Consider the following 25,450-nt stretch of genomic DNA (forward strand, 5'->3'; position numbering starts at 1 on the left):
CCTCTCTCCGCGGATGCGGCGGGCCAGCTGGATGTCCTTGGGCATGATGGTGACCCTCTTTGCTTGGTTCATCTTACTGGGGGGCAGCTACATGGATGTCGGTGCAGTCCACAATCATTGTGCAGTTGAAGGCAGAATGAATTTATTATTGACTCCGAATGAAGCACAACTTCATGTCATACAATACATTGACTTTATTTGTAATTGTGTAAAAACATATGAGCATTGATTAGCAAGCAGGACCTGCAGGAACAGAGAATGGTGATGGATGGAGCTGGGAAGAGAGAAGAATAAAGAAAACAGATCAACTTTATTATCGGATATTAAAAATTCAATTTCAAAACAAGTTGCCGCTCCTACAGTTTTCTAGTATGTAAAGATGATTTCACATGACCTATGCAAAATATCACACTCAATACATGTGTGTCTCTGGGGGGTGCAATGTGCCTTTGATATATATAAATAATATACCATAACCAAATACTATTACGTACAGTGGAAATCAGGTTGCCAGACCAGGTCAGTGTGCATGTTCCTCAACGTCTCAGCAGTTACAGGTGAGGTAAAGAAAATAAAAGAGAAAAAGGTCAGTAACAACACTTTAAAGTAACAACACTTTGAATAATTATCTCTTCTAACAATTTTCTCTCAATAAGCACACAACGACTGTCTTTCCAACAAACAGATTGTCATCACAATGAAACACGTCCAGAAGAATGTCATGCAAAGCTCCCTGCCTGCCTTCGACTCTGGGCGTGACTTCGCCTCTCCATACACCCATGCATGGGACCTGTCAGCTATACAGGCTGGGCGTGGGCAATGAATGAGCACTAGGCGGCGGTAATGCATCTAATGTTGCTGTTGGTTCCCAGTTGCCATTCAAACAAACGAAGAAGAAGAACGCCCATTTTGCTCACATGCATCGAATTGAGCTGAATTATCATCAGACATAAAAGGACAAAGAGCTGCAATGGACGGGTAAATGCCTTTTTTATTGCAATGAATGCTTCTAGCTACATGTCTCACAGCTGTGCTTGGATATGAACTTAATTGACTGCCCCCTGTGCTTCATTTAAGGGATGCTACCTGTTAGCTCAGCTGCGAACCTTGATACTGTAAACCACTAAGACGTTAGCTAGAAGCCAACTCCCCACCAAGAAATGCGCTCGACTAATGTTGTTTTGCTTGCAGAGAACAGTAAACTGATGGTAGGACATGGTTAAATAGCATTTAACGTATCACATGGTTCTCCTGACGGCAAATTCATAGGGAGCAAGGTAGTTGGCAAAAAGCTGTTACTGTAGTTTAGCATCACCTTCTCTCGTGCGCCAGTTAGCTTGAGATGAATGTAAAATAGCTAACGGTTCCTATAAGGTTGAATGTTTGCGTGATAAAGCAGTTATTATTGAAGTTGGTGTAACAGTAAATCAAAACAGCAGCTATGTGATAGTGATGTCATCTCCGACATGGTACGCGCACCTGTCAGTTAATTAAAGTCCTTTGTCTGGAGCTTACGTCACAAAAAGTGATTTACCATTAAGCAGAAGGTGATCTCAGTTACAAAATAATGAAACGACACATGGCAATTACATGTATCAGCTAGAGGCAAAAACAACTGATTTATTATAACTCTTACACATTTATGGCGTAATTTTAAATACGGAACTATAATACATTGTGATCAGAGGTGGAACAAGTACTCGGTACCAGATTGTAGGAATACTCTGCTACAAGTCCTGCATTCAAAATGTAAGTTAAGTACAAGTAGAAAAATATTCGCATCAAAATATAGTTAAAGTAGCTAAAGTAAAAGTAATCATTTTGCAGATTGGTCCATTTCAGAATAATATATATGATATGTTTTATGGCCGAGGCTATATACAGGACGGTCCTGTACACAACGCCAAATGGCTATATACAGGACCGTCCTGTACACAGCTCTCTGAAATGGCTATATACAGGACGGTCCTGTATATAAGGTCTCTGAAATGGCTATATACAGGACGGTCCTGTATATAAGGTCTCTGAAATGGCTATATACAGGACCGTCCTGTATACAAGCTCCGAAATGGCTATATACAGGACCGTCCTGTAAACAGCTCTCTGAAATGGCTATATACAGGACCGTCCTGTAAACAGCTCTCTGAAATGGCTATATACAGGACCGTCCTGTAAACAGCTCTCTGAAATGGCTATATACAGGACGGTCCTGTAAACAGCTCTCTGAAATGGCTATATACAGGACGGTCCTGTGGATAAGATATCTGAAATGGCTATATACAGGACCGTCCTGCAGCTAACGTCAAATGACTATATACAGACCGGGCTATTATAGCATGCTTAAGCAAGTTTCGCGGGTGGTAATGTAGGGATAGGATTCACAGATAAATATTCTCACGACAACATTATTTTCAATGAGTTTCCCCTCAATATAAAATTGTGGCAATTAAATCTCTTTCCATGCCAATTGCTTAGCTTTTTATGCTGATTTCAGTCTTTTTTTTGGCTTATCTTTTTATGTTGTTTCAATCATTTTCTACTTTATATTTTCCAATGCACAATGTTTTACTTGTAAAGGATATCACTGCATACTTTAAAGACTACTCGGTTTTATTCAAACTGAAGGGTTTTTTTAAAAGAATACGCTGACATTTCGTTGACGTGTAGTGATTTTGCATTGAAAGCAACACAAATCATTTATCGGCTACGCCGGCATTTTTATTTTAGAAATCGGAGAAACCGTATTTTGAATTGTATGTAGTATGCTGTACATTTTTGTAATTTATCCTGCTGTAAATGTTAATTGTACACCAATTATATCCATATTTCTGTAGACTACATAAAAAGCGACTCGATTTTTCTGCCGATAAAGACGTGAAAATCCCATGAAATGTCAGGTTTCATTTCTAAAATTGGTGAAGGTCACCCTCTGGTTTCAAACTAGGGCTGCAACAAACGACTAATTTGATAATCGATTAATCTATCGATTAATGAAACGATTAATCGATTATTCGGATCGTTAAGGTTTTAACTGCACTACTACTTATATCGATACTGCTTATCGATCCGGTCCTTTTAACGATAGTATTAACGGTTCTTTTGACAAGACATAAGGTAAACTAACTAAACAAATTGTGAACAAAACTAACATTGCTTTTTATTTTTAATTAAATGCATAATATTTCACATCAAAAGAAACAACAATGTTTTAACAAATCGTATTAAATAATGTGATGACAGAACTGTAAACAGAATAGCTGAAACTTTAACTAAATAAATAACTCAGTTACCTCTAATCATTAACCCATGTTTGTATCATTGAGTTAACTCCGTGTGTTGCTGCGAGCATACATAACACCTGACGTGGAAACGTTACTCGTGGATGGGGCTACAGAGCTGCTAGAAAGACAGTGGAACCCGGTACATTCCTCCGTCTGGATGTGGAGCACTTTTGATAAATGTTTAGACACATTGCTCGTGTTACCGCCCTTACATGCTGAACTCTTATTGCACTTTGGTAACGAGCATTGTCCACATCGAGACGGGTAAAGTTTAACCACACCTCGGAGCGCATTCTCTCCGTCATCTCCTCCGTGTGTGTGTGTTGCTGCATGTAGCAGCTGTGTGTGTGTAAACTGCCCCGCCCCCTCGCAAGCAGGCGGGGGAGAGATCTCTCGTCTGAATTGGGAAGATCGAAAATACATTATAGACGCATTTTATAGTCATATTGCATATTAGAAACGGAGTTGGCGACACTAAGACTGCGATATAATGTTTATGTAGCAATAATACATATGACATATGTTTTAAATGTCTCCTGTACGGTCCTGTATATAGCCATTTCAGAGACCTTATATACAGGACCGTCCTATATATAAGGTCTCTGAAATGGCTATATACAGGACCGTCCTGTATATAGCCACTCCCATGTTTTATAATGATTGATCATAACGTGTTCTCAAAGCTGGTAAAGGTGCAGCTAGTTTGAATGACTTTGTATACTGCAGGGTAGCTTGTGAATTTACTCTAAAGTAACTAAAGCTATTCAATACATGTAGTAGATTACAAGTACACCATTTACCTCTGAATGTTAGTGGAGTAGAAGTACAACGTAGCAAAAATATTCAAGTAAAAGTCCCTCGAAATTGTACTTGTAGTGTCAGTACAGTACTTGAGTAAATGTACTTCTGATACTTTACTGATTGAGGTCTTCAGATTTTATTCTGAGTGATTTAAATAGCTAAGCCTTCATTATGATGTTTTGTTCATTCCTTTTACTGAGTGATGTCAAATGTTGAGCATGTCTATCTAAACCTCTATTATGCATGACTTTGATCCAAATGGCTTTTCTTTAGTAACTAGGCCTAACATGATTTGCTTTTCTTTATCTTTTGTCATTTCCCTGCATTCCCTCCATTGACAGTGATGTTGCGGTTGGTGTGAAGGCAAGCAGAATTTCATTTTACCATCTTTGACTTTGCACTCTTGCATTTTCTACATTGTTTTGTTCACATATGAAGAAAAAGATTGGCAATTGTTGCATTTTATTATAGGTTGGGGAAAATAGATTGTATACTATACAGATGTATAGTGTTGGCTTTGATGTTACAAAATACCATACTAAATAGATTAATGTTAAACTGTGGAATGGTAGTATAAAATAGATGGTGTGACTTTAACTAGGGATGGGTATCGTCTGAAATGTATCGATTCTGATTCTGCTTATCGATTCCGGTTCTTATCGATTCCCCGTTTCGATTCCAAAATTGTAAAAGAAAGAGGTCAAACGTTTAGATAACAAAAATATCTTTATTCTTTTAAGCTTTAACTGGCATTTTTACAAATAAAAAAATATACATGCAATAGCCTGCAAATGTATTACAAAATAGCTGTGCTTTATTTTAACTGAGCTATGCCTGTGTCAAGCTATTAACTTGCCACAGGCATAGCACTGTGCCTTGTCTTTTTCTTTTTTAGTGTAGTGGAGCCACACTTTAGAGCGTTTACCGCGATCCATCATTGGTGTTATGAAGTGACTGAGCTCGTGAACCGTCTACGGGAGGGCGGGGGGAGCCTCGCTGCGGGGCAACTGTGGACTTCTGTCGCCTGTCAGCACAACTTACATGATGCCGTTTAAAAAAATTAAGGGCGGTGCCGGCCGTAACCGAGCCGGCCGTCAACGGCTCGCTGACGACCGGCCGTTCTGTGATTCTCCAGAACACACAGATGGCCAGTCCGCCGCTGGTTACCCTGTATTCCGGCGCAGACCGACCCGGTGGAATACAGGGTCTACCGTGTTTAGGAACCGTTAAGCAGAACCGACATTTGATATTTTGTATGGGTACCCGGTACCCGGCATCGGTTCTCATCTGGAACCGAGTTTCGGTTCCCAACCCTAGACTTAACTAAGATTAAAGTAACGTTTTTAGTAATTTTGCGCTTTGTTTGCTGCTGCATGTTACAATGTTTACGTTACAATGTGTACATTGCAGTTCAGACAAGCCAGGATGAATACAGTAGGATTAATGTATGTTTGATAGTATTTTGTCACTGAGAATAAACATTTACTTTATTTCCCTTTTTTTCCTTGTTTATCCAGAGAGGCTCAGAGGAGCTCAACATCTACAGCAGCAGCCCTACCTCTATGACTGGTAAATGTAATCCTTACACATCACAGCTGGAGTCAAGAGATTTAGAACATGGAGACGTGGTTGAGAAGTGTTCCATTGGTGGTATATGTTTGTCAGTACTATCAGGATTCAAAAATGAGAGGCTGTCTAGGATTTTGATTATTGAATGACTATCCTGCACAGATGATCAGAAAACATTAGAATCATGAATAAAGGGAGCTGAACAAGCAGGGTACTGTATGTTATATATATAAACCTTGCATACTGGATATGTTAAATAATTGTAAGGTTCTGTATCTGTAAGCAAACAAATTACATCGAAAGGGAATCTATATTTTGCGGCTAGAAAATATAATCTTCTGATTCAACTACCACATTCTTTTAAAATAAAAATTGAGAAGCTAGAACAAGGGAATATTTGTCATTTCTGCTGCTGAACTTGATTCTTTACATTAAGTTGACTATTAAAATAATTGCAAAAATATTCTTCTGTCAATTAAATAATTAAAGGCCAATTTCCCAGCAGACATTTTGACTTGTAATGGAGGACAAGCAAAAGTGCTAAAAATTGTTATTAGGCTATATTCTTTTCAAGTGTTCCAGCAAACCATAAGTGAGCCATCATGTATAATTGCCAGGAATAAGGAAGCCAAACAGAACTCAGTCATCATTTATTCTACTATATACACTTACGGACTTGTGGAGCCATATTCTGATTAATGTCCTAAAATATTATTTGTGCAGCAAACGGCAGTGACACTAAGAAACAGCGTCTGGACGAATCCCCTCCCTCCAGAGTTCTCCACATCAGGAAACTTCCCAATGAAGTATCAGAGACTGAAGTCATTGCTCTGGGGCTGCCCTTTGGAAAGGTCACCAACATACTGATGCTGAAGGGGAAAAACCAGGTAAACTCTGACACAACGGCATCCCACTTTTACCTTCAACTGAATAAAATGTTCCCTCTCTAAAGAAAAGAAGACAGTAAAACATTGTCCTGGATATTATTTGTTATTCACATAAAGATAAATATGACTGTTTTTCAGGCTTTTCTGGAGCTGGGTACAGAAGAAGCAGCCATTACGATGGTGAACTACTACACAGCTGTCACGCCACAGGTGTGTGGTCCATTCCTGTTGCACAATATAATTTCTGCTGTAATCTCTTGATCTGCTAAATGAATTTCTTATTAAATGGTTCCTATGCTATTTAGGTCCGAAACACTCCTGTCTTCATCCAGTACTCTAACCATAAGGAACTGAAAACAGACTCCGCTCTGAACCAGGTACACAGAGATATATTTATACACTTGACTTCAGCTTCACCAGTCTGAGGGCCTTTCCCCCCATCATAAATCCATTGTTTTCTCTCCACCCAGAGAGCCCAGGCAGTGCTGCAGGCGGTGTCAGCCGTTCAGGATGGAAGCTCTCCATCCTCTGACCCTGGAGTTTTAGACCTAGCTCCACCCCCCAGCCCTGTCCTACGAATAATCATCGACAACATGTTTTATCCTGTCACACTGGACGTTCTACAACAGGTAACGCCTGAACATGTTGTCTAGACCAGTGGTTCCCAACCGGTGTGTGCCGCGAGCACTGTCCAGGTGTGCCGTAGGATCTTTTTACGTTCCACATTTTTTTCTCACTTATTAAACTTCACTTCATATAAACTTTATTTTATTACATGTACAATGGAGCTGATAAGCTAATAAAACATATATTGCTCAGATTTAGAAATATGAAATGCCGACTGCTTAAATTCTCATGACTTACATCAGCCGTCATTGTTTACGGCGTGCAGAGCAGCTTTTTATCCTCTCGCCAAAATATTACAAGAGAGTAATGAGAGTGAGAGTGCTGGAGGAGATGTTTGAGTCATATTTCCCTCCCATGAATGAAGACTTTGATTGGCTGCGGGATCCGTTTAATCTTCTGATTAATATCAGCCACTAGTTGAAACAGCAGAACTCAGGATGAACTCGCAGCGCTATGGACTGCTCCCTGAAACTGAAGCACGGTGAACTACTTCTGGATATCTTTTGGCTGCTTGTGGGACACAAGTATCCATCCCTCTCAGAGAGTGCTATCAACGTGCTTTTACCGTTTCCAACCTCCTACTTGTGCGAGCTGGCGGTTTCCTCACACGCATATGTCAAAAACAAGACACGCCCCCGGCTGTCAGTGGAGCAGGACCTCCGCGTTGCGCTGTCCACTATCCCCCCATGCATAAAGAAACTCTGCTCCCAAAAGCGGGCACATGTGTCGCACTAACATGTGACTATCATAGTTTTAGTTTAGTTTTACTGTTTAAACTGATTAGTCTGTTGTAATTATTATTAAAGGTCCCATGTCATGCTTTTCCAGTTATCGCCTATCCCCTTGTGTGTTATGAAGGTTGTTCTGCATGTAAACGGTCTGCAGAGTCAAAAACCCTCAAAGTACACCCTGTAGCGAGTAAAACTCTAACACCTCCCCAAAACGCCTCGTTGGAGATACGTCACTGATACGTCATTGTCCAATGTTTCTTCCGGGTACGGCTTAACATCAGGCGGTACCCGGAACCAAATGGACCAATCCCTGGAGCCGTTACGTTACGTCCGCGGAGCTGTTACGTTAAGCCCCCGCTGATTGGTCCAAATTGACCAATCCACGGACTTCCTCACACACTCAGTGCGGCATCTCTGCTGATCTCTCCTCCCTGGCTGCAGGCTGATAACAGACAGTTGGGATCGCGGTGAAATTCTCTCTGCAGACCCATTCTCTCTGCAGACCCATTCTCTCTGCAGACCCATTCTCTCTGCAGACCCGTTCTCACAGCGTTTATCAACCTTTTTCTTACTCAATATCAAGCCACACTTATTGTTTTTACTTCGGCTGTGACTTTGTGTGTGCTCAGGGTGAGTTTCGCTGTGTATCACTAAACAAGGAAACCACACCTCCACGGAGCTCAGCGTGATTCACAACGTCCCAACCAATCAAAGCACACTGTGCTCACAGGGAGGGTGGAGCTATTGGAGCTACAACGAGCCGTTAAAGGCAGAGAGTGAAATTCAGTGAATACACGTAGTTTACAGAGATGCTGTTTGAGAAACCAATGTGAGTTTGGAACATTGAACAATGTAAATCTATTCTAGTAGACCTCAACAATGGAATTATGATCAGTGGAAATGGCCATGACATGGGACCTTTAAGTTATTATTAATTTTAAGTTATCATAGGCCTACCTCTTTTGAAACCCAAATGTAAAATAATAACTCAGAAGGAGAGTCGTTTTTAGTCTGGTTCTTGTCATTATATGATGGATTATATGTTTTTTAGGATGACTTATATTTGATTATTTGTTCTATAAAATTAAATACACATTTGAAAACCAATTTATGGTGTATTTATTGTTTGTAGTTTAAGCTCTGAAGTGGTTTTTAAATCCACGAGAAGTTGGTGTGCCTTGGCGTCGAGAAATATTTTCAGGTGTGCCTTGGTAAAAAAAGGTTGGGAACCACTGCTCTAGACCCCCCATTGGTACACACACCCCCATGTCTTTTTAATTATGACTAATGTTTTGAATATATTTTTGTCCTTTCAAAAGCACATGTTGACATGTTATTTTCATAATGTGATAGTTGTGTGTGTGCATAACTTCAAACTAATATTTTGACCTGGTGAACTGTTATTTATATCCTAGCTTTGTGATGGTTTTTTTCACCATGAATTCTTTGAATTTTGCAGATCTTCAGTAAGTTTGGGACGGTAATGAAGATTATAACCTTCACCAAGAACAACCAGTTTCAGGCTCTTCTGCAGTTCAGCGACCCCGTCAATGCACAACAAGCTAAACTGGTAGGAACACACACACACACACACACACACACACACACACACACACACACACACACACACACACACACACACACACACACACACGAACATTTTGGTTAACTGATATATGGTTATTTTATTATAATTTGTTGTTGTTTCTTATGCTGCTGCAATACAAACAAGTACCTCTTATCTTATTTCTATTTTAGTCAAGTTTCTAACTATGCAATAACAGGATTTAGATTCAATTTAGGCAGTTAACATATTGCGTTTCAGCCATTTTAACATGTTTGGCTTTAGATGTAGACAGACACATCAGCCAAGGAGATTAATAACTCTAAATGTCCAGTTTAGTATGTATCATGGGCACAAATCTTTAAAAAAACATTCAAAAGGAATTCAAGATTGTTTGTTCATGTAAAGGACAAACAATAACTACTCCTTCAGCTGATATTTATCATTGAAAGAATTGTTTAATTCTTTATCCCGCTTCCCACATCCAGTCTTTGGATGGACAGAACATCTATAACTCATGCTGTACTCTGCGGATAGACTTCAGTAAACTGGTGAACCTCAACGTGAAATACAACAATGATAAGAGTCGAGACTACACCAGACCTGACCTTCCTACTGGAGACGGAGAGTCAGCCAACAAGGATCACTCTTTATTGGGTAAATACACTTCTGTCGTTGTCTAACTACACTACATCCATTCATGTATCCCAATGGAGTATTTATAATACTGAACCTCTACACAAATGGCCCCCTCTATCTGCTAAAAAGACCCCTCTAAGTTGTTCCTTTGCTAGTGCTAGCAAACACCTACGTGTGCATCAGTCAGGGTGCCTCAATACAGAAAATAACATATAGATAGGTTTATTTGTCACATGCTTGTGGTAATGCATGCTTCATCCTATCTTTTTAACATAGTCACTGATGTATTTTCTTTAACACACTTTATTTACAATTATTAGAAATATATTATTCACATGCATTCATGTTTCATCACTAACCATAGCAACCCAGTCATAGATAAAGTGTTCATCCTGGTCAGAGATCAGTTATAACAGCCTAGCACACTAAAGAGTCAGGGCTGATCAATACATCTGAAATTAATTTTAAAAAAACACAACATGGACCGAAGTTCAATATCCAATTTGCAGGTGACGTAATAATCATTAAAGGCAAAATATGTTTTCAAATACAATGAATTCAGTATGGAGTAATACAGGAATGAGTACTAAACCCGGAAATTGGTTAGCATTTTAAGGACCCCGCCGTCTCGAAGATTTTAAACATTGACTAGAATGTGTGGTTAGATTCCCAAAATATGGTCTGTAGTTAACTCAAGCTTACTTGTTCTACGACATCAAATAAGTCACACGAGGTGTATTCACATTATGTTTGGATGTATGCTGCATCAGTAGAGTATCCTCTTGCTGGATGGTATATCAATATCATTTACCTATTCTGTCATCCAATTTTTTTCAGTTGACAAGTTATTGCATTGATGATGGACTTTGTTTCTTAATCATTTATAATTGTCAGATTCATATTCAATAACAGTTATGCTTGTGAGGAAAACTTCTGTGCAGAAAGGATGGAAGCTGGAGCTGCTTTAGTCAAATGCTGATATTTATTAAGAGTATAATACGGCCGGAGAGTTCACAAGGCACCTCACACACTGTCATGGAAGTAGCCAAATCAACTCTAAACACAAAGGGCAGAAACATCTCTATATATCTTTAAAGGAGGGATCTAAACAGCCCGCCTTTTCCCCTAATCATTACCAGACATTGGAACAAAAGCCTGGTTGTATTACAAATTCACAAGAGCCAAAACTTTTCCCCCACAGAAAAGCAGAAGACCTCTTGACCTGTGTCCTCCCCCAAGTTACAAGCAGGAGCACATGCGACTCACCAAAAGCACGTCTGTTAAGCAACAGTTTATAAGAAAGACTGAGAATCTCTAAACACACAGATCGGATTAAAATATTCTCTGACAATGCTTAAGAGAATACTTTTTCTATGCTGTGGAACCACTCCTATATTTATATATTTATATATTTATTGACCATTTCATTTATATTTTCCATCTTTGTTACTGTTTTTTAATCGGGGTGTGAATGTGGGTCTCTCTGTAGACTCTTTTAAATGTCCTTTAAAGACATTCCTGTTTGGGCAGGCGGTTGGGTCACTTATCTGCTTTTATTCTATTTTATTGTGTTTTTCACAATTGATTGTGTTTTGAGCACTTAATTCGTATGATGTTTTAATGCTTTGTCAAGCACTTTGTGACTATGTCTGTGAAAAGCGCTTTATTATAAATGTTATTTACTTACTTAAAAAAATATTGTTTCTAGTCTGTTGGGAGCAAGATAATTAGTTATATTAATTTCAGCTACAAAATGAGTTCCTTCAACATGTTCCCACGGTATCATACTGTCACGGTTTCAATCATTTGCAGACTCAGACTGTTGTTGGTCTTTTGGTATTTGTACTCTTACACTATATCAGTGTTTTGCAGAGGTGTGGACTCGAGTCACATGACTTGGACTCGAGTCAGACTCGAGTCACCAATTTGATGACTTTGGACTCGACTTGACAAAACACTTGTGACACAATTTGGACTTGAACACCAATGACTCGGGACTTGACTTGGACTTGAGCCTTCTGACTTGAGGTGACTTGATAATTTAATTCAGGGGTCTCCAACACGCCGATCGCGAGCTGCCGCTAGAAGAGCAGACTCCCTTCGGGGAAAGCAGAATCTTCAGCCGCTCTCTTGCTGAGAATCCTTGCAGGCAGGGGTGGGTCTTTGTTTAGCTGGGCCACCATGCGGCCAATCATATGCGAGGACACACTAAGATCATACCATTATGTGAAAGAAGGGTGGGGGGCACAGCAGGTGTAGTGGTACAGGCCAGCTGCACAGAGCGACGGGGAGACGGATTTAAATGCAAGCGCGTCGGAAAAAGTCAAGAAATTAGCGAAAACCGAAAAAAGAAGCAGCATCTGGCTGCATTTCAATGATATTGGAGAGAACAAAGCTGAGTGCAGGATTTGTAAAATGAAAATAACCTTCAGAGCAGGTTTTCTTTTTGGTAACTACTCAGGATTTATTGCCAGAGGTGGGAGAAGTTCAGATCTTGTTCTTGAGTAAAGTACCAGAGTGTAGGAATACTCGGTTACAATAAAAAGTCCTGCATTCAAAATGTTACAAGTAAAAGTAGAAAAGTATTATCATCAAAATATAGTTAAAGTACCACCTGCAGAGGGATCTAGATTCAGGTGTTCTCTTCCCCATAGAGACCGCCTCGCTGCACATTATCCCTTGCATAAAGATAGATTGTGGGTCCCTTATAACATGTTGTACACAGTGGAAATAAACATTCTGGTCACCTTAACATCAGGGGTCTTATACATTAAACTCCTTCTGAATCAAACCGTCACGGTAGCCTTACCTTACCGATCCCTCTTAAATTAGAAAAACACACGTTACTTTACCAGCAGAGAGAAAATTGATTATTAAATTATTAATGTGGCTAATAAAGAGCGGTTTGATTATTAAGTATTATTCTGTTGATTGATGTCATTACATTTGGTGAAAAACACATAATGACTTGTTTAAGACTCGTTTTGTCAAAGTTTAGGACTTGGACTTGACTTGAACTTGCCCATCCTGACTTGAGACTTGACTCGGACTTGAGCGCAAAGACTTGAGACTTGACTCGGACTTGAGCGCAAAGACTTGAGACTTGACTCGGACTTGCAAAACAATGACTTGAGACTTGACTCGGACTTGAGCGCAAAGACTTGAGACTTGACTCGGACTTGAGCGCAAAGACTTGAGACTTGACTCGGACTTGAGCGCAAAGACTTGAGACTTGACTTGAACTTGAGCGCAAAGACTTGAGACTTGACTCGGACTTGAGCGCAAAGACTTGAGACTTGACTCTGACTTGCAAAACAATGACTTGGTCCCACCTCTGGTGTTTTGTGGTATAAATCTAGTTGTCGTTGTCTCTTAGGTACCCCATCTGGAGCGCTAGCTTCCTACTCGAGTGGAGGAGGATACTCAAACTCTCTCTCTCTCTCGCAGGGCGGAGGTACCTATCTTTTCATCATTCCTAATAATATTTATTCTGTTTTCCATCACTCTGTCTCTGCTCTTTCCTTCATGCTGCTGCCCTGTCTCATGTCATGTCCTATTATCGTTCTCTAAAAGTGCAAGCACTGGAAAATAATTCAAATTCAGGTTGATAGTACAGCTATATTAATAGATGAGGGAAATATATTTATGATTAGCTGGAATCAGTTATGTGGTAAACATCGTTTTCTATATTACATATTTTGATGCAGGTCAACTGGAATTGATAAGCCTAAATTAATTGTGACTCAAAATGTGGCTTAGATTTTTGTAAACTGAGGTTCCTTGGCTAATTACTTCTTAACCAGCTGCATATGTGTAGTGCAGAAGGCCTTACTGGGCTATAATTGCTTTTACTTTTGTGTGTATTTTCACAAAAAGTACATTTTGTTAAGGTTTATTTAAGTCATTATCATGAAACATTGTTGTGGCGCAATCCTTTATGCAGTGAAACAGTAAGAACGCATCATCAAATGTGCTAGCCTTGAATATATTGAAATATCCCAATTGAATATATGTATGGACATAGCAGAATGCAGGGTGTTTTATATATTAGTTTGTGTGAGCCCTAGGTTGTTTGATAACAGTTCAGTGCAGTGCAAGTGCACTTCAATTCCGTTTTAGAACTTTAAAAAGTTGCACATTAATTATAATGTATTTTGTGATTAAAATCTTGCCATCCTGTTGATTGAGGAAGCAAGCACATCTCCAACCTTCATTATAATATATTTCTCAGATTTCTTTGCATTATTTTGATGTCGTAAAACTTTGAGATAATTGAGATTAAGATTTGTTTTGAGTTTGTTTTTTGTTGCAAGTGTTTTAGTGGTTTGTGCTTCCTGCTGCTGTGTGACATGTTGATTGTCTCGTGCTGTGCCACCAGGAGCCATCAGTCCTCTGAGCGCCGCAGCGGCAGCGGCGGCGGCGGCTGGTCGTGTTGCTCTGTCCGGGTCCGGAGTGTCAGGAGTCCTGTTGGCATCAAACCTGAATGAAGAGGTACATATGCCATAAGTTAATGCAATGAGTATCTGCAATCTCCTCTTTAAATCACTCATTTCCACAATTGAACCCACTCCACTGGATAATTTTCAGCTTAATTGAAGTATGATTTACTGTGTTGGTCTGTGATTGTGTTTGTCCACCGTGAAATAGTACATTATGTCTCTATCTGATCTCCAAAGTTCTGTTTTTGAAGCTCTGTTTCTCTTAGCTAAATTCCCACCTTACATACTTACACTGAACAAAAATATAAATGCAACGTTTTTGCTCACATTTTTCATGAGATGAACTCAAAGATCTAAAACATTTTCTATATACACAAAATAACCATTTCTCTCAAATATTGTTCACAAATCTGAAAAGATCTGTGATAGTGAGCACTTCTCCTTTGCCGAGGTAATCCATCCCACCTCACAGGTGTGGCATATCAAGATGCTGATTAGACAGCATGATTATTGCACAGGTGTGCCTTAGGCTGGCCACAATAAAAGGCCACTCTGAAATGTTCAGTTTTATCACATAGCACAATGCCACAGATGTCGCAAGTTTTGAGGGAGCGTGCAATTGGCATGCTGACAGCAGGAATGTCCACCAGAGCTGTTGCCCGTGAATTGAATGTTCATTTCTCTACCATAAGCCGTCTCCAAAGGCGTTTCAGAGAATTTGGCAGTACATCCAACCGGCCTCACAACCGCAGACCACGTGTAACCACACCAGCCCAGGACCTCCACATCCAGCATGTTCACCTCCAAGATCGTCTGAGACCAGCCACTCGGACAGCTGCTGCAACAATCGGTTTGCATAACCAAAGAATTTCTGCACAAACTGTCAGAAACCGTCTCAGGGAAGCTCATCTGCATGCTCGTCGTCCTCATCGGGGTCTCGACCTGACTCCGGTTCGTCGTCGTAACCGACTTGAGTGGGCAAATGCTCACATTCGATGGCGTCTGGCATGTTGGAGAGGTGTTCTCTTCACGGATGAATCCCGGTTTTCACTGTTCAGGGCAGATGGCAAACAGCGTGGGTGACGTTGTGTGGGTGAGCGGTTTTCTGATGTCAATGTTGTGAATCGAGTGGCCCATGGTGGTGGTGGGGTTACGGTATGGGCAGGCGTATGTTATGGACGACGAACACAGGTGCATTTTATTGATGGCATTGTGAATGCACAGAGATACCGTGACGAGATCCTGAGGCCCATTGTTGTGCCATTCATCCACGACCATCACCTCATGTTGCAGCATGATAATGCACGGCCCCATGTTGCAAGGATCTGTACACAATTCCTGGAGGCTGAAAACATCCCAGTTCTTGCATGGCCAGCATACTCACCGGACATGTCACCCATTGAGCATGTTTGGGATGCTCTGGATCGGCGTATACGACAGCGTGTTCCAGTTCCTGCCAATATCCAGCAACTTGGCACAGCCATTGAAGAGGAGTGGACCAACATTCCACAGGCCACAATCAACAACCTGATCAACTCTATGCGAAGGAGATGTGTTGCACTGCGTGAGGCAAATAGTGGTCACACCAGATACTGACTGGTTTTCGGACCCCCCCAGACCCCCCCAATAAAGCAAAACTGCACGTTTCAGAGTGGCCTTTTATTGTGGCCAGCCTAAGGCACACCTGTGCAATAATCATGCTGTCTAATCAGCATCTTGATATGCCACACCTGTGAGGTGGGATGGATTATCTCGGCAAAGGAGAAGTGCTCACTATCACAGATTTTTTTCAGATTTGTGAACAATATTTGAGAGAAATGGTTATTTTGTGTATATAGAAAATGTTTTAGATCTTTGAGTTCATCTCATGAAAAATGGGAGCAAAAACAAAAGTGTTGCATTTATATTTTTGTTCAGTGTATATCTTAGATTTCAGTTTCTTCTGTCAGTTTCCATTTTCTTCTCTAATTCTAAATGTGTACCTACTCCATCTGGTCCTCTCCAGTATCTGTTATCTGATCTGTTTTCCATCTCTCCGTCAGAGTGCTCTGGCTTCTCTCTCTGTTCCTCTGTCAGGCTCCATAGTGGAGTCACGTTTCCCTTTCTAAGGGGATTTTGTATCTTGGCTGTTCTCTGGTGACCAATCAGCAGCATACACTTGGGGGGGTTGATTTTGGTGTGGCCATTGTTCACGTTGTGAGTGTTGAGTCCTGGGGATGGTTTTTTCAGTCACTTGTTCATTCTTTCTCAACTGTGTCATCAAATGGACAGATCTCTGGTCAGAACTGAGTCAGTTGTATGCAGTACACTTCCCCTGTCTCCAGCGTAGCTTTAGAAACACCAACACAATATACACATTTGACTGTATAAACCCAGTTTGCTTGAGAACTGGACCAAGTGAGACATTTTCTATATTATACTCCTGGAAAACATGATGTTAAAAATTATGACACCAGTACCCATGAAGTTATAACGATACCTAATAGATTCAGTCAAAACCTTTTTCAATACCACCACCATTGAATATTTACTAGACAAATATATATTAAAGTGTAAAAAAAAATTGAAACTGTCATTCCCGAAACTGAGACTTTTATTAGTCATTGACGCTGGTAACACAGCTTACTGAGCAGCCCACTATCCCGCTGAATCAAAAGAAATATGGCCTGGTCCAAATTAGAATTTTTGAATTTTGCCGATTATATTTGAAGATTTACTTCCTTAAAAACGTATGAATATATATTTTTCCAATAAAGTTACCAAATGTAAGTGGGATTGTTTGTTCCCCTTCAGTGGCCTCATATGATCTGGTTGTCCCTCTGCTCCATGGTCCCGCCCCCCTTTGGTCTGATATCTCCTGCCAATCACAGTTCATCCCTCATTCACTTATATATTTCATGCTTTATTCATTTTTCCGTTCTCAAATGTATTATTTTCTACCCATCCTTTCTTGACCTCACTGATCAATGCATCCAGCAGGAAATATGCGTGTGAAAACAGAAGTGTGTGTGTGTGTGTGTGTGTGAGGAATGGAACCAGCCATCATTCAGACTCCGTTGATGTTCCACTGATGCTCTGTTTACTGACCTCTGCTTTGGTTTTTGTCCTCCTTTCTCCCTTCCCGCTCCTTTCTTCCCTCCTCTGCTCCCCCCTCACACATTTATGTTCTCCCCTTTTGCCCAAACATCCTTTAATGTCATAAACTTCCCCTTGAAACCTTTCCCTCATTTTTTTTGAACTCCTTTTCCTATCTTCCCTCCTCACCGTTTTTTAATCCGGTCCAACCCGACTTTGGCTTTGCCATTTTTGACCCCTCCAAAACCTTCCATCTTTGCTCATCACCATGGAAACCACCACCTCCCCCCTCGTCCAACACTGGGCGTCTGATCTCTACCTTCGTCTCTCCTCTTCCTCTGCTCCTCCTCTTCCTGTCCTCTGCTCTGCGGTCTCTCTCTCTAAAGATGGTCACGCCTCAAAGTATCTTTACCCTCTTCGGTATGTTCAACCTCTTCTATTCTATCTGTATATCTCTCTCTGTTAATCCAATTTTGTTCACTTTCTTCAGTGAGGTCGTGGACAAGCTATTCCTCTATATCTTTCTGTATCTCCAAGCCTCCCTCTATCATGTGTGTTACACAGGATACTGTGTGTTTGGTCCGCTTATTTCTTTACTGATGAGATCAGAGACACCAAAATCCTTCCTGTGCTGTGGAAACTCTGTTCCATGACGTGGTGTGAAGCGTCCCTCTACTTTCACACAGAGGTTATTGTGAGGTTCACAATAGTAGAATAATAATACTCAAACTATTAGCATATAACATGGCTGCAGCTTGCAGAAACAATAATTACCACAGGAAAATATTTCATTGTACAAACTATATAAGGACAACTGTACTCGGCCGAAGATGGAAGTGCTAAAATCACTACTACAGATTGTAGTGGTGGCGTGTGGCGCAGTGGATCAGATGGGCACAGGTTCAAACCCCACTGCAGTCAGCATGTCGTTGTGTCCCTGAGACACTTCACTCCACATTGCTCCTGTGGGGATTGCCCACAGTATTGAGTATGTAAGTCGCTTTGGATAAAAGCGTCTAACAAGTAACATGTCAAGTAATGTAATGTAGTCATTTATTCATTTCAGAGTCTATGTTGAATGGTTTTGGAGCTTTACTATGACTCATTCCTCTACAGTCCTTCTGTCCTTCTGCTTTTGTTCTCCAGATTTGGATTAATAAAGAGTATTCATAGTTCACCTTTTCATTTAAATGTGTACAACTATGACATTGGGTTTACTATAACTCTTAAACTAGGCCCATCGTAACGCTCACAGTAGACGTGTTTGTTCTGACACTTATTAGTTACTGTGTAAGCTACTTGAGGATACGCCTATATCTTTTAACGCCTTAAATTATCAAGGCCTAAAAACTACAAATGGTATTGGGTCTTCTTTCTGTCTTTAATTGTACATATTTGTCTCTACAACATATTCTATCAGCAGTTAGTGCATGTCTTTTCAAAGGTTTTCTAAACATAGATTTTTCTCCTACCCTGTGCAGTTACGGTTTTACATTTTGAAGCATTGTATGTGGTTGGTGAATCTCGGCGGAGTCACTCTGCTGTACAGAAGGCTCTGACTGAGTTTCTAGTGGATGTCAAATGGGAGGATTCCATCTTTTCCTTTCATTTGTCGTTCTAGCACTAACTTTATTCCCTTCATCCTTCACACCTCTTCTTTTTTATCTTCGTTGGCTCCATCTCTCCTGCTCTGTCTGTTCTGTCCTCTTTCTGGTCCTCTACTCCACCCTGCTCTCTCTCTCTCTCTCTCTCACTCTCACTCTCACTCTCACTCTCACTCTCTCCCTGTCTTGGTCTGCCTCTCTCGCTCTCTCTCTACCTCTCTCTCTACCTTCAGGAGTGTATGGTGATGTCCAAAGGGTGAAGATCCTCTACAACAAGAAGGACAGTGCTCTGATCCAGCTGTCTGATGGCAACCAGGCTCAGCTGGGTGAGTGTTTACAGCAGCAGCATCATATTTCTGTAAGCCCACCAGACAGTTAGCATCGCAAGGGATTTAGAGAAGTCTCTTTTAGACACTCGTTAGTAACCGATTTAATCAGACATTCACCAGTGGGGTGTTAACTGACATATTTTATGTCCTGGAACAACATTTCAAATCTCTTCATCTTGTGTTAAACACAAACATTTAAACCAAAACACATTAAAAAAAGAAGAAGCAAGAACTCCAAGACCAGCAAACTAAAAGCTGTAAACTGCTGACTCGTTTTAGGGCTGAATTCTGCACCACTCTTTTGAAATGCAAAACAAGTTGAATCAAGTTTAGATTTGTTTGACTATGAAAGCACATGTGATGGTTAGGGTTGGGTACCGAGAACCGGTTCCGGTTCGGAACCGGTTCCAACATTTCGATTCCAACGGCATCATTTAGAAATGTGAATTTCGGTTCCGCTTTTCGATGCCTGAGGAAATGTTTCTCGCCGCTCTCCGTAGCCTATTGTATGACTACGGCGGGGCGGGAAATGTAGCGTTGTACCTGTACCTACACTTCCTACAGCGTAACCTGGGACCAGGGCCGGCCCATGGGGCTGGCCCGTCGCACTGGTGTTATAGATGTTCTGCTAGGGCGCCAGATATGTGGAGGCGCTGCGCTGACAGCTCTGGGAGGAAAAAAAAATGTTTTGACCGTTGGTGCTCATCCTAATTTTCGGCCTTGATGTAACAACATTCATAATTAAGTAAATGTAACACTTTTAATTTGCCCTGTACGATGGTCGCTGTAAGTGATGAAAATGGGGGATGTTGACTTATCTGGCACCCGCAGCTGACAGCCAAAGTGCGAGTGAGCGTGGGGGAGAGCGAGGGAGAAAGGGACGGTGCACCGATACCAGCGCTGTTGTTATTAGCATCTGGTGCTAGCTGCTCTAACGGAAGAAGAAGATGTTTCTACAATGATGTGGAGGGAGAGTCCTCTCCAGTCAGACTGAGGCTGATAACTACAGCTCAGTGAGGTAAAGGACTCTTGAGTGTTTAGATAGTTCACTTTAGTCTAAGTTATCTCAGTGGGTCTCAAACGTTTTGATCACAATTTATGTAAACACATATTTCCAAGGTACTCCTTTATAATGATTGGAATAAAACAGGTTTGAAATCATTCCAATGTATACTATAGGACAGTAAACCAGACATATCGTTTTAAACTGGAGAGATAACAAAATATGCATAAATATAATAGTAAAATAAGATATGAATGAACAACAAAAATAAAATACGTTACATGTATTTGTTATTGGCTATGGGTTATTGGTTATGTTCACATACTTATTTAATTATTAAAATGTAAACCGATCTTTTTCATATGGGTGTTTAGAGTTGTACTAGTGATCTAGTCTCTAGTAATTCTGCTTAAAGTGCACCAGATTGAAGCATTTTACTTTAAAATGTTCAAACATTTCTTCCCGGTATGCCTGAGAAGGCAGATAGGCTTGTTTTTCTCAACAAGAACTGTTTTTAAATAGGGGGGGGGGGGGGGTTCCTTTAAAAGTTGGACTGTTGCACTGTTGTAGCTTCAGTGGTTCTCAGGTTTTTGAATATTACTGTAAACTAACCTGTGTGAAAGTTTCTCGAATAAATGTAATTTTTTTTGATGGAAGAAGCATGTATCATTTTTTTTACCCTACCCCTCAAAGAATCGGAATTGAGAACCGGAATCGAAAAGTAGAATCGGAATCAGAATCGTGGAAATTCAAACGATACCCAACCCTAGTGATGGTGAAGTCCTGATATGCACACTACCCCCTGCTCCTGGATTTGTATCCAATATATAGAATACAGAATTTAAAACAGGATATGCAATAAATGAACATTTTCTCTGAGAGGAATGTGGAACACAGCAGTTTGTGCTCAGCTTAACATAAAAAACATATTTTGAAATAAAGTTAGTGAAATCAATATATTTCTGTACCGACTATTTAAAACGTTGACGTTCAAATGATGTATTTTTTTAAATTATTGAATTGTTTCACTTTTGTTAAAGCCCGTATTTCTGCACAGTTGCAGATAAAGGTTAGGCTACACCAATACTAGATAATATATAGCAGGGTAATGTATTATTTAACCATAGAACAATTGTATGGATTTTATATAATGGACATACAGGCCTGATGTACTGTGTCAGCATATTTGGAAATGCTTTATCACTAATCCGTATTTCCTTTTTGTCCTCATGTGTAGCGATGAGCCACTTGAATGGTCAAAAGGTGTTTGGTAAAGTTATGAGAGTGACGCTGTCCAAACATCAGACTGTGGCTCTGCCCAGAGAGGGGCTGGACGACCAACTGCTAACCAAAGGTAAGGAGTAGCTGCATCTTGAATAAAAGCTACTCCAGGTTTATTTCCTCTTGACCAATCTGTTTGGGTCACATTGTCATCATGCCTATATTGTGTTTGTGTTGGACAGATTTTTCTGGCTCACCTCTCCATCGCTTTAAGAAGCCAGGCTCCAAAAACTTCCAGAACATCTTTCCTCCCTCTGCAACACTTCACCTCTCCAATGTCCGGTAGTACAACCACTTCATCTATCAGTCGTAACACTCTTTTTCTTACGCCATGCCAATAGTTGAATCAGTGTATCCCTCCGTGCTGCTGTGCTCTAACACTGCGTTACCTCTGCTCGTCCAGGGATGGAGTTGGAGAGGATGATCTCCGCCTTCTGTTCTCTAACAGTGGAGGAACTGTCAAGGCCTTCAAGTTCTTCCAGTAAGAATCATTTCAACACCTGAACTCTTCTTAATTATTTTTATATTCTTATATATCTATGAAATATTTCTTTAAAATATTACATAATAATAAGAAATTGTTTCAAGAGCGCATAGTCGTTGAAAAACATATGCCAAAAGCTTCCGTTATTTATTTTGGTCTCACGGCTCTCATGTCTCTTGGCTTCTTAAAGACAGCGGGGATCAGCTGCTGAACTGCTGTTGTCTTTTGCCGGGCTCCGGTGATTGGCAAATCTGGGTGATGCCTTCTGATATGATTTAGCATGTTTGGCGTGTGTTCTATTAGCATACCGCACTGCTATCGAACAACGGCGACACACCGTCCTCGTCCGATCCACCACTCGCACTCCATCGTTATTGTAGTCCACAGGGAACCCGAAATGTTCCCACACAGCTGATGTAAAAGAAGCAGGTGGTTCTAGCTCCTGTGTGTTATCTGAAATCGCAAAACTAACTTTTCTTCTTCTTGTATTTTTTTTCGTTTTGTTGTGTTTTCTTCTTGTTCTTCATTTGTTGTTTAAGGGCGGCTGGCAAACAGCTTTTAGGCGCAATACCGCCCCCTGGATTATAAATAGTGTAATGGATACTGGCCTGAATGACAGACTTTTTTCCCACTCGTAAAAAAAAAAGGCGTATTCGTCATGTGACTGTGTGTGCCGAACCGTGACGTCCGAACTGTGACGGTACGCTGCGAATACGGATACCGTTACACCCCTATTTGATAGTAATATAAAAACAAACTAGACTCATAGTATCTTCTGTACTATGCATTAACAATCAGTAGGTTCTCAGCAAACCTTCCAGGAATAATCCCAACCCTGCAGAGAGATGAAATATGTGGCATCTTTCTCGGTTACTCACCATGATAGCGGTTTGTCTGTGCTGCCTCCTCAGGGACCGTAAGATGGCCCTGATCCAGATGACGTCGGTGGAGGAAGCCATCCAGACTCTGATGGAGCTTCATAACTATGACATGGGAGGAAATCACCATCTGAAAGTTTCCTTTTCCAAGTCTACCATCTAACCCTGACGGGAGGAAGTCCACACCATTTTTGGATATTTTCTGTTAACCTTTGCTGCACTTTCCCCAAACATTTGATTAAGTAGTAAATGTTTTATCACTTAAATGTGCTTTCATTTCCAAAGCATGAAATTAAACATTTTCTTGATCAGTAAAAGTAGAACAAGCATCAGTGTTGGCCTAAAGGTAGTTTTCAAAGTAAACGCCTTTCTGCTGCAGACAGCAGCTGATCATCCTGTTTAGATGATCTCCTGTTGCCGTAGTAATGTCCACAGGAGCACCCTTCTGACCACAGCCTCCTGTGAATCTGAGAATCTGCTCATCGGTCCCAAAACCTTTAAAGAATTGTCCAGAGAGGAATGTTGAACGCTTCTTTTCAGCCTGTTGTTTCCCTTTATTCAGCAGAGAGTTTTGGTTTTAGATTAGATTTTTTTTTACAAGGGCAAACAGCTGTTTATTTGTATTTCCCTACCCAGTGATCACCTGTCGGTTTTGTAGTAGTGTTGTTTTTCTCCTATATTTAGAGGTCTGTTATTTCACATGTGTTGCTACTTGAACCACTTATTGTTCCCCAAGCGAATGCACATTAGAAACCCAAACTACCAGATGTTGTCCATACAATCATTTCCCTTTTTTGTAGTAACTCCAAAACACCTGTCATGATGGACTCCATCATCACCATGGTGACGACTCTTTCCTTCTGGAGGGTATCAGCTGCTGCCTCGCTACACAGTTGTCTTTAAAACAGTTTCTCAGTGGGCCAGTTCACTCCTCTAAATGACTTTGGGGCACTCAAATATTAAGTAAAAACATTTACAAAATAAAAGTAAAGAGATGGACAGGATTTTCATTAAAGCTTAGCGTGCATTTCATGCTGTTCTGCTCTCATCTGAAATGTAAATACGATACGATATACTTTATAGAATAATATGACAAGTTTTACATTACCAACACACTTGTATACTTTGTAGGCATGTTGGGTACCTACACAAGAACACCTTGCAGCTTTAAAAATGTTGCTGCAGCACACAGAATCACTTTAAATGAAGTTTCAACACCACATGTTCCTTGTTGTTCAGTGATGTACAATTTGAAAATATAAAAATACCATTTTCCCTAATATTCCAGTAGCTGAACAACCACGTTGATGCTGTTCATAGATGATTTAATCGAAAGCTTTGACAAACCCTTTCTAGGAGGATGTCTAAAGGCATTCTGGGACATTTGAATCATTCTTTGAGGCTCATGATGCTTGTTGAGGACAATTGAATATGATTACATTAACACATAATGATATTGATGATCCTAAAGTGGAGTTTTTATTGAAGAATAGAGTCACCTGAAAAAGTGACCCTCTTTTCTGAACCAGTGTGTGTGGGTGCACACACATGCACGCACACACACGGTTTCAACATGTGATTCTGGTCTTGGTCTCTGATTGTGGGAGGAGGCCTGTTGGGACCAAAGTGTGTGCCTTTAGTCTGTTCTGATTTGGTCTGTTGTGTCTTCAAACAGATGTACTGCTAATGTCTGTTGATCAGGTTTTAAACGTGTAGAAACAGATGTATTGTTTGATTATTACTCGTCCTCCAGTCCTCTGTCTCATCTGAAGCAGAGATGCACAGACACTGGTTCCTGTTCCATCTGAGGACGTTTTTTCACTCATCTCTGGTGCTTCAGCTGCAACATGTTTTCTTCAGGAGATGTTACAAATGCTCTGCTTGAGTCCATTTTCTTATGTGGTAAAAATTCAGATTAGCCCAAATTAAACACGTCTTTTCTACCAACAAACCCAAACGATATTGTGTATGTTTGTGTGACTATAGCTTCAGGCCTCTCCTCTGTATCTCAGCTGTCAATAAACGTCTCTCCCTCTGTCCAGTTCTGTCTCTATGCTCTCGCTTCTTTCTCTCTATTTTCACATCTTTAAGGCTCTTCTGTCGGCATTTCTGCGCACTCTTGAAAGCATCCACAAGAACATTTCTCCTTGGTTCAAAGAGATCAATTGTGGTTAATGTTTCCCACCATTTCTGCATCGACATCTTTGCAACACCTCATCACAATTCTTATTTCAGTTCTCGTGGTCCAGTTGAGTTTC

General features: G+C 40.6%; 1 protein-coding gene across 1 annotated transcript; it reads left to right on the forward strand.

Annotated features, from left to right (window-relative positions):
- The first annotated feature begins 860 nt into the window (after window positions 1-860).
- LOC117540283 (polypyrimidine tract-binding protein 2-like) lies at window positions 861-25,233 on the forward strand. Its single transcript, XM_034206878.1, has 17 exons — window positions 861-978; window positions 4,424-4,445; window positions 5,600-5,651; window positions 6,375-6,538; window positions 6,677-6,748; window positions 6,844-6,915; window positions 7,009-7,167; window positions 9,356-9,466; window positions 9,949-10,117; window positions 13,476-13,553; window positions 14,478-14,590; window positions 18,000-18,033; window positions 19,451-19,543; window positions 21,787-21,903; window positions 22,013-22,112; window positions 22,234-22,311; window positions 23,226-25,233. Exons 1-17 carry the CDS (start codon window positions 971-973, stop codon window positions 23,353-23,355), a joined length of 1,572 nt encoding a protein of 523 aa, XP_034062769.1. The 5' UTR covers window positions 861-970; the 3' UTR covers window positions 23,356-25,233.
- The last annotated feature ends 217 nt before the right edge of the window (window positions 25,234-25,450 follow it).

Source organism: Gymnodraco acuticeps, unplaced genomic scaffold, assembly GCF_902827175.1.
Source record: "Gymnodraco acuticeps unplaced genomic scaffold, fGymAcu1.1, whole genome shotgun sequence".
Lineage (NCBI taxonomy): Eukaryota > Metazoa > Chordata > Actinopteri > Perciformes > Bathydraconidae > Gymnodraco > Gymnodraco acuticeps.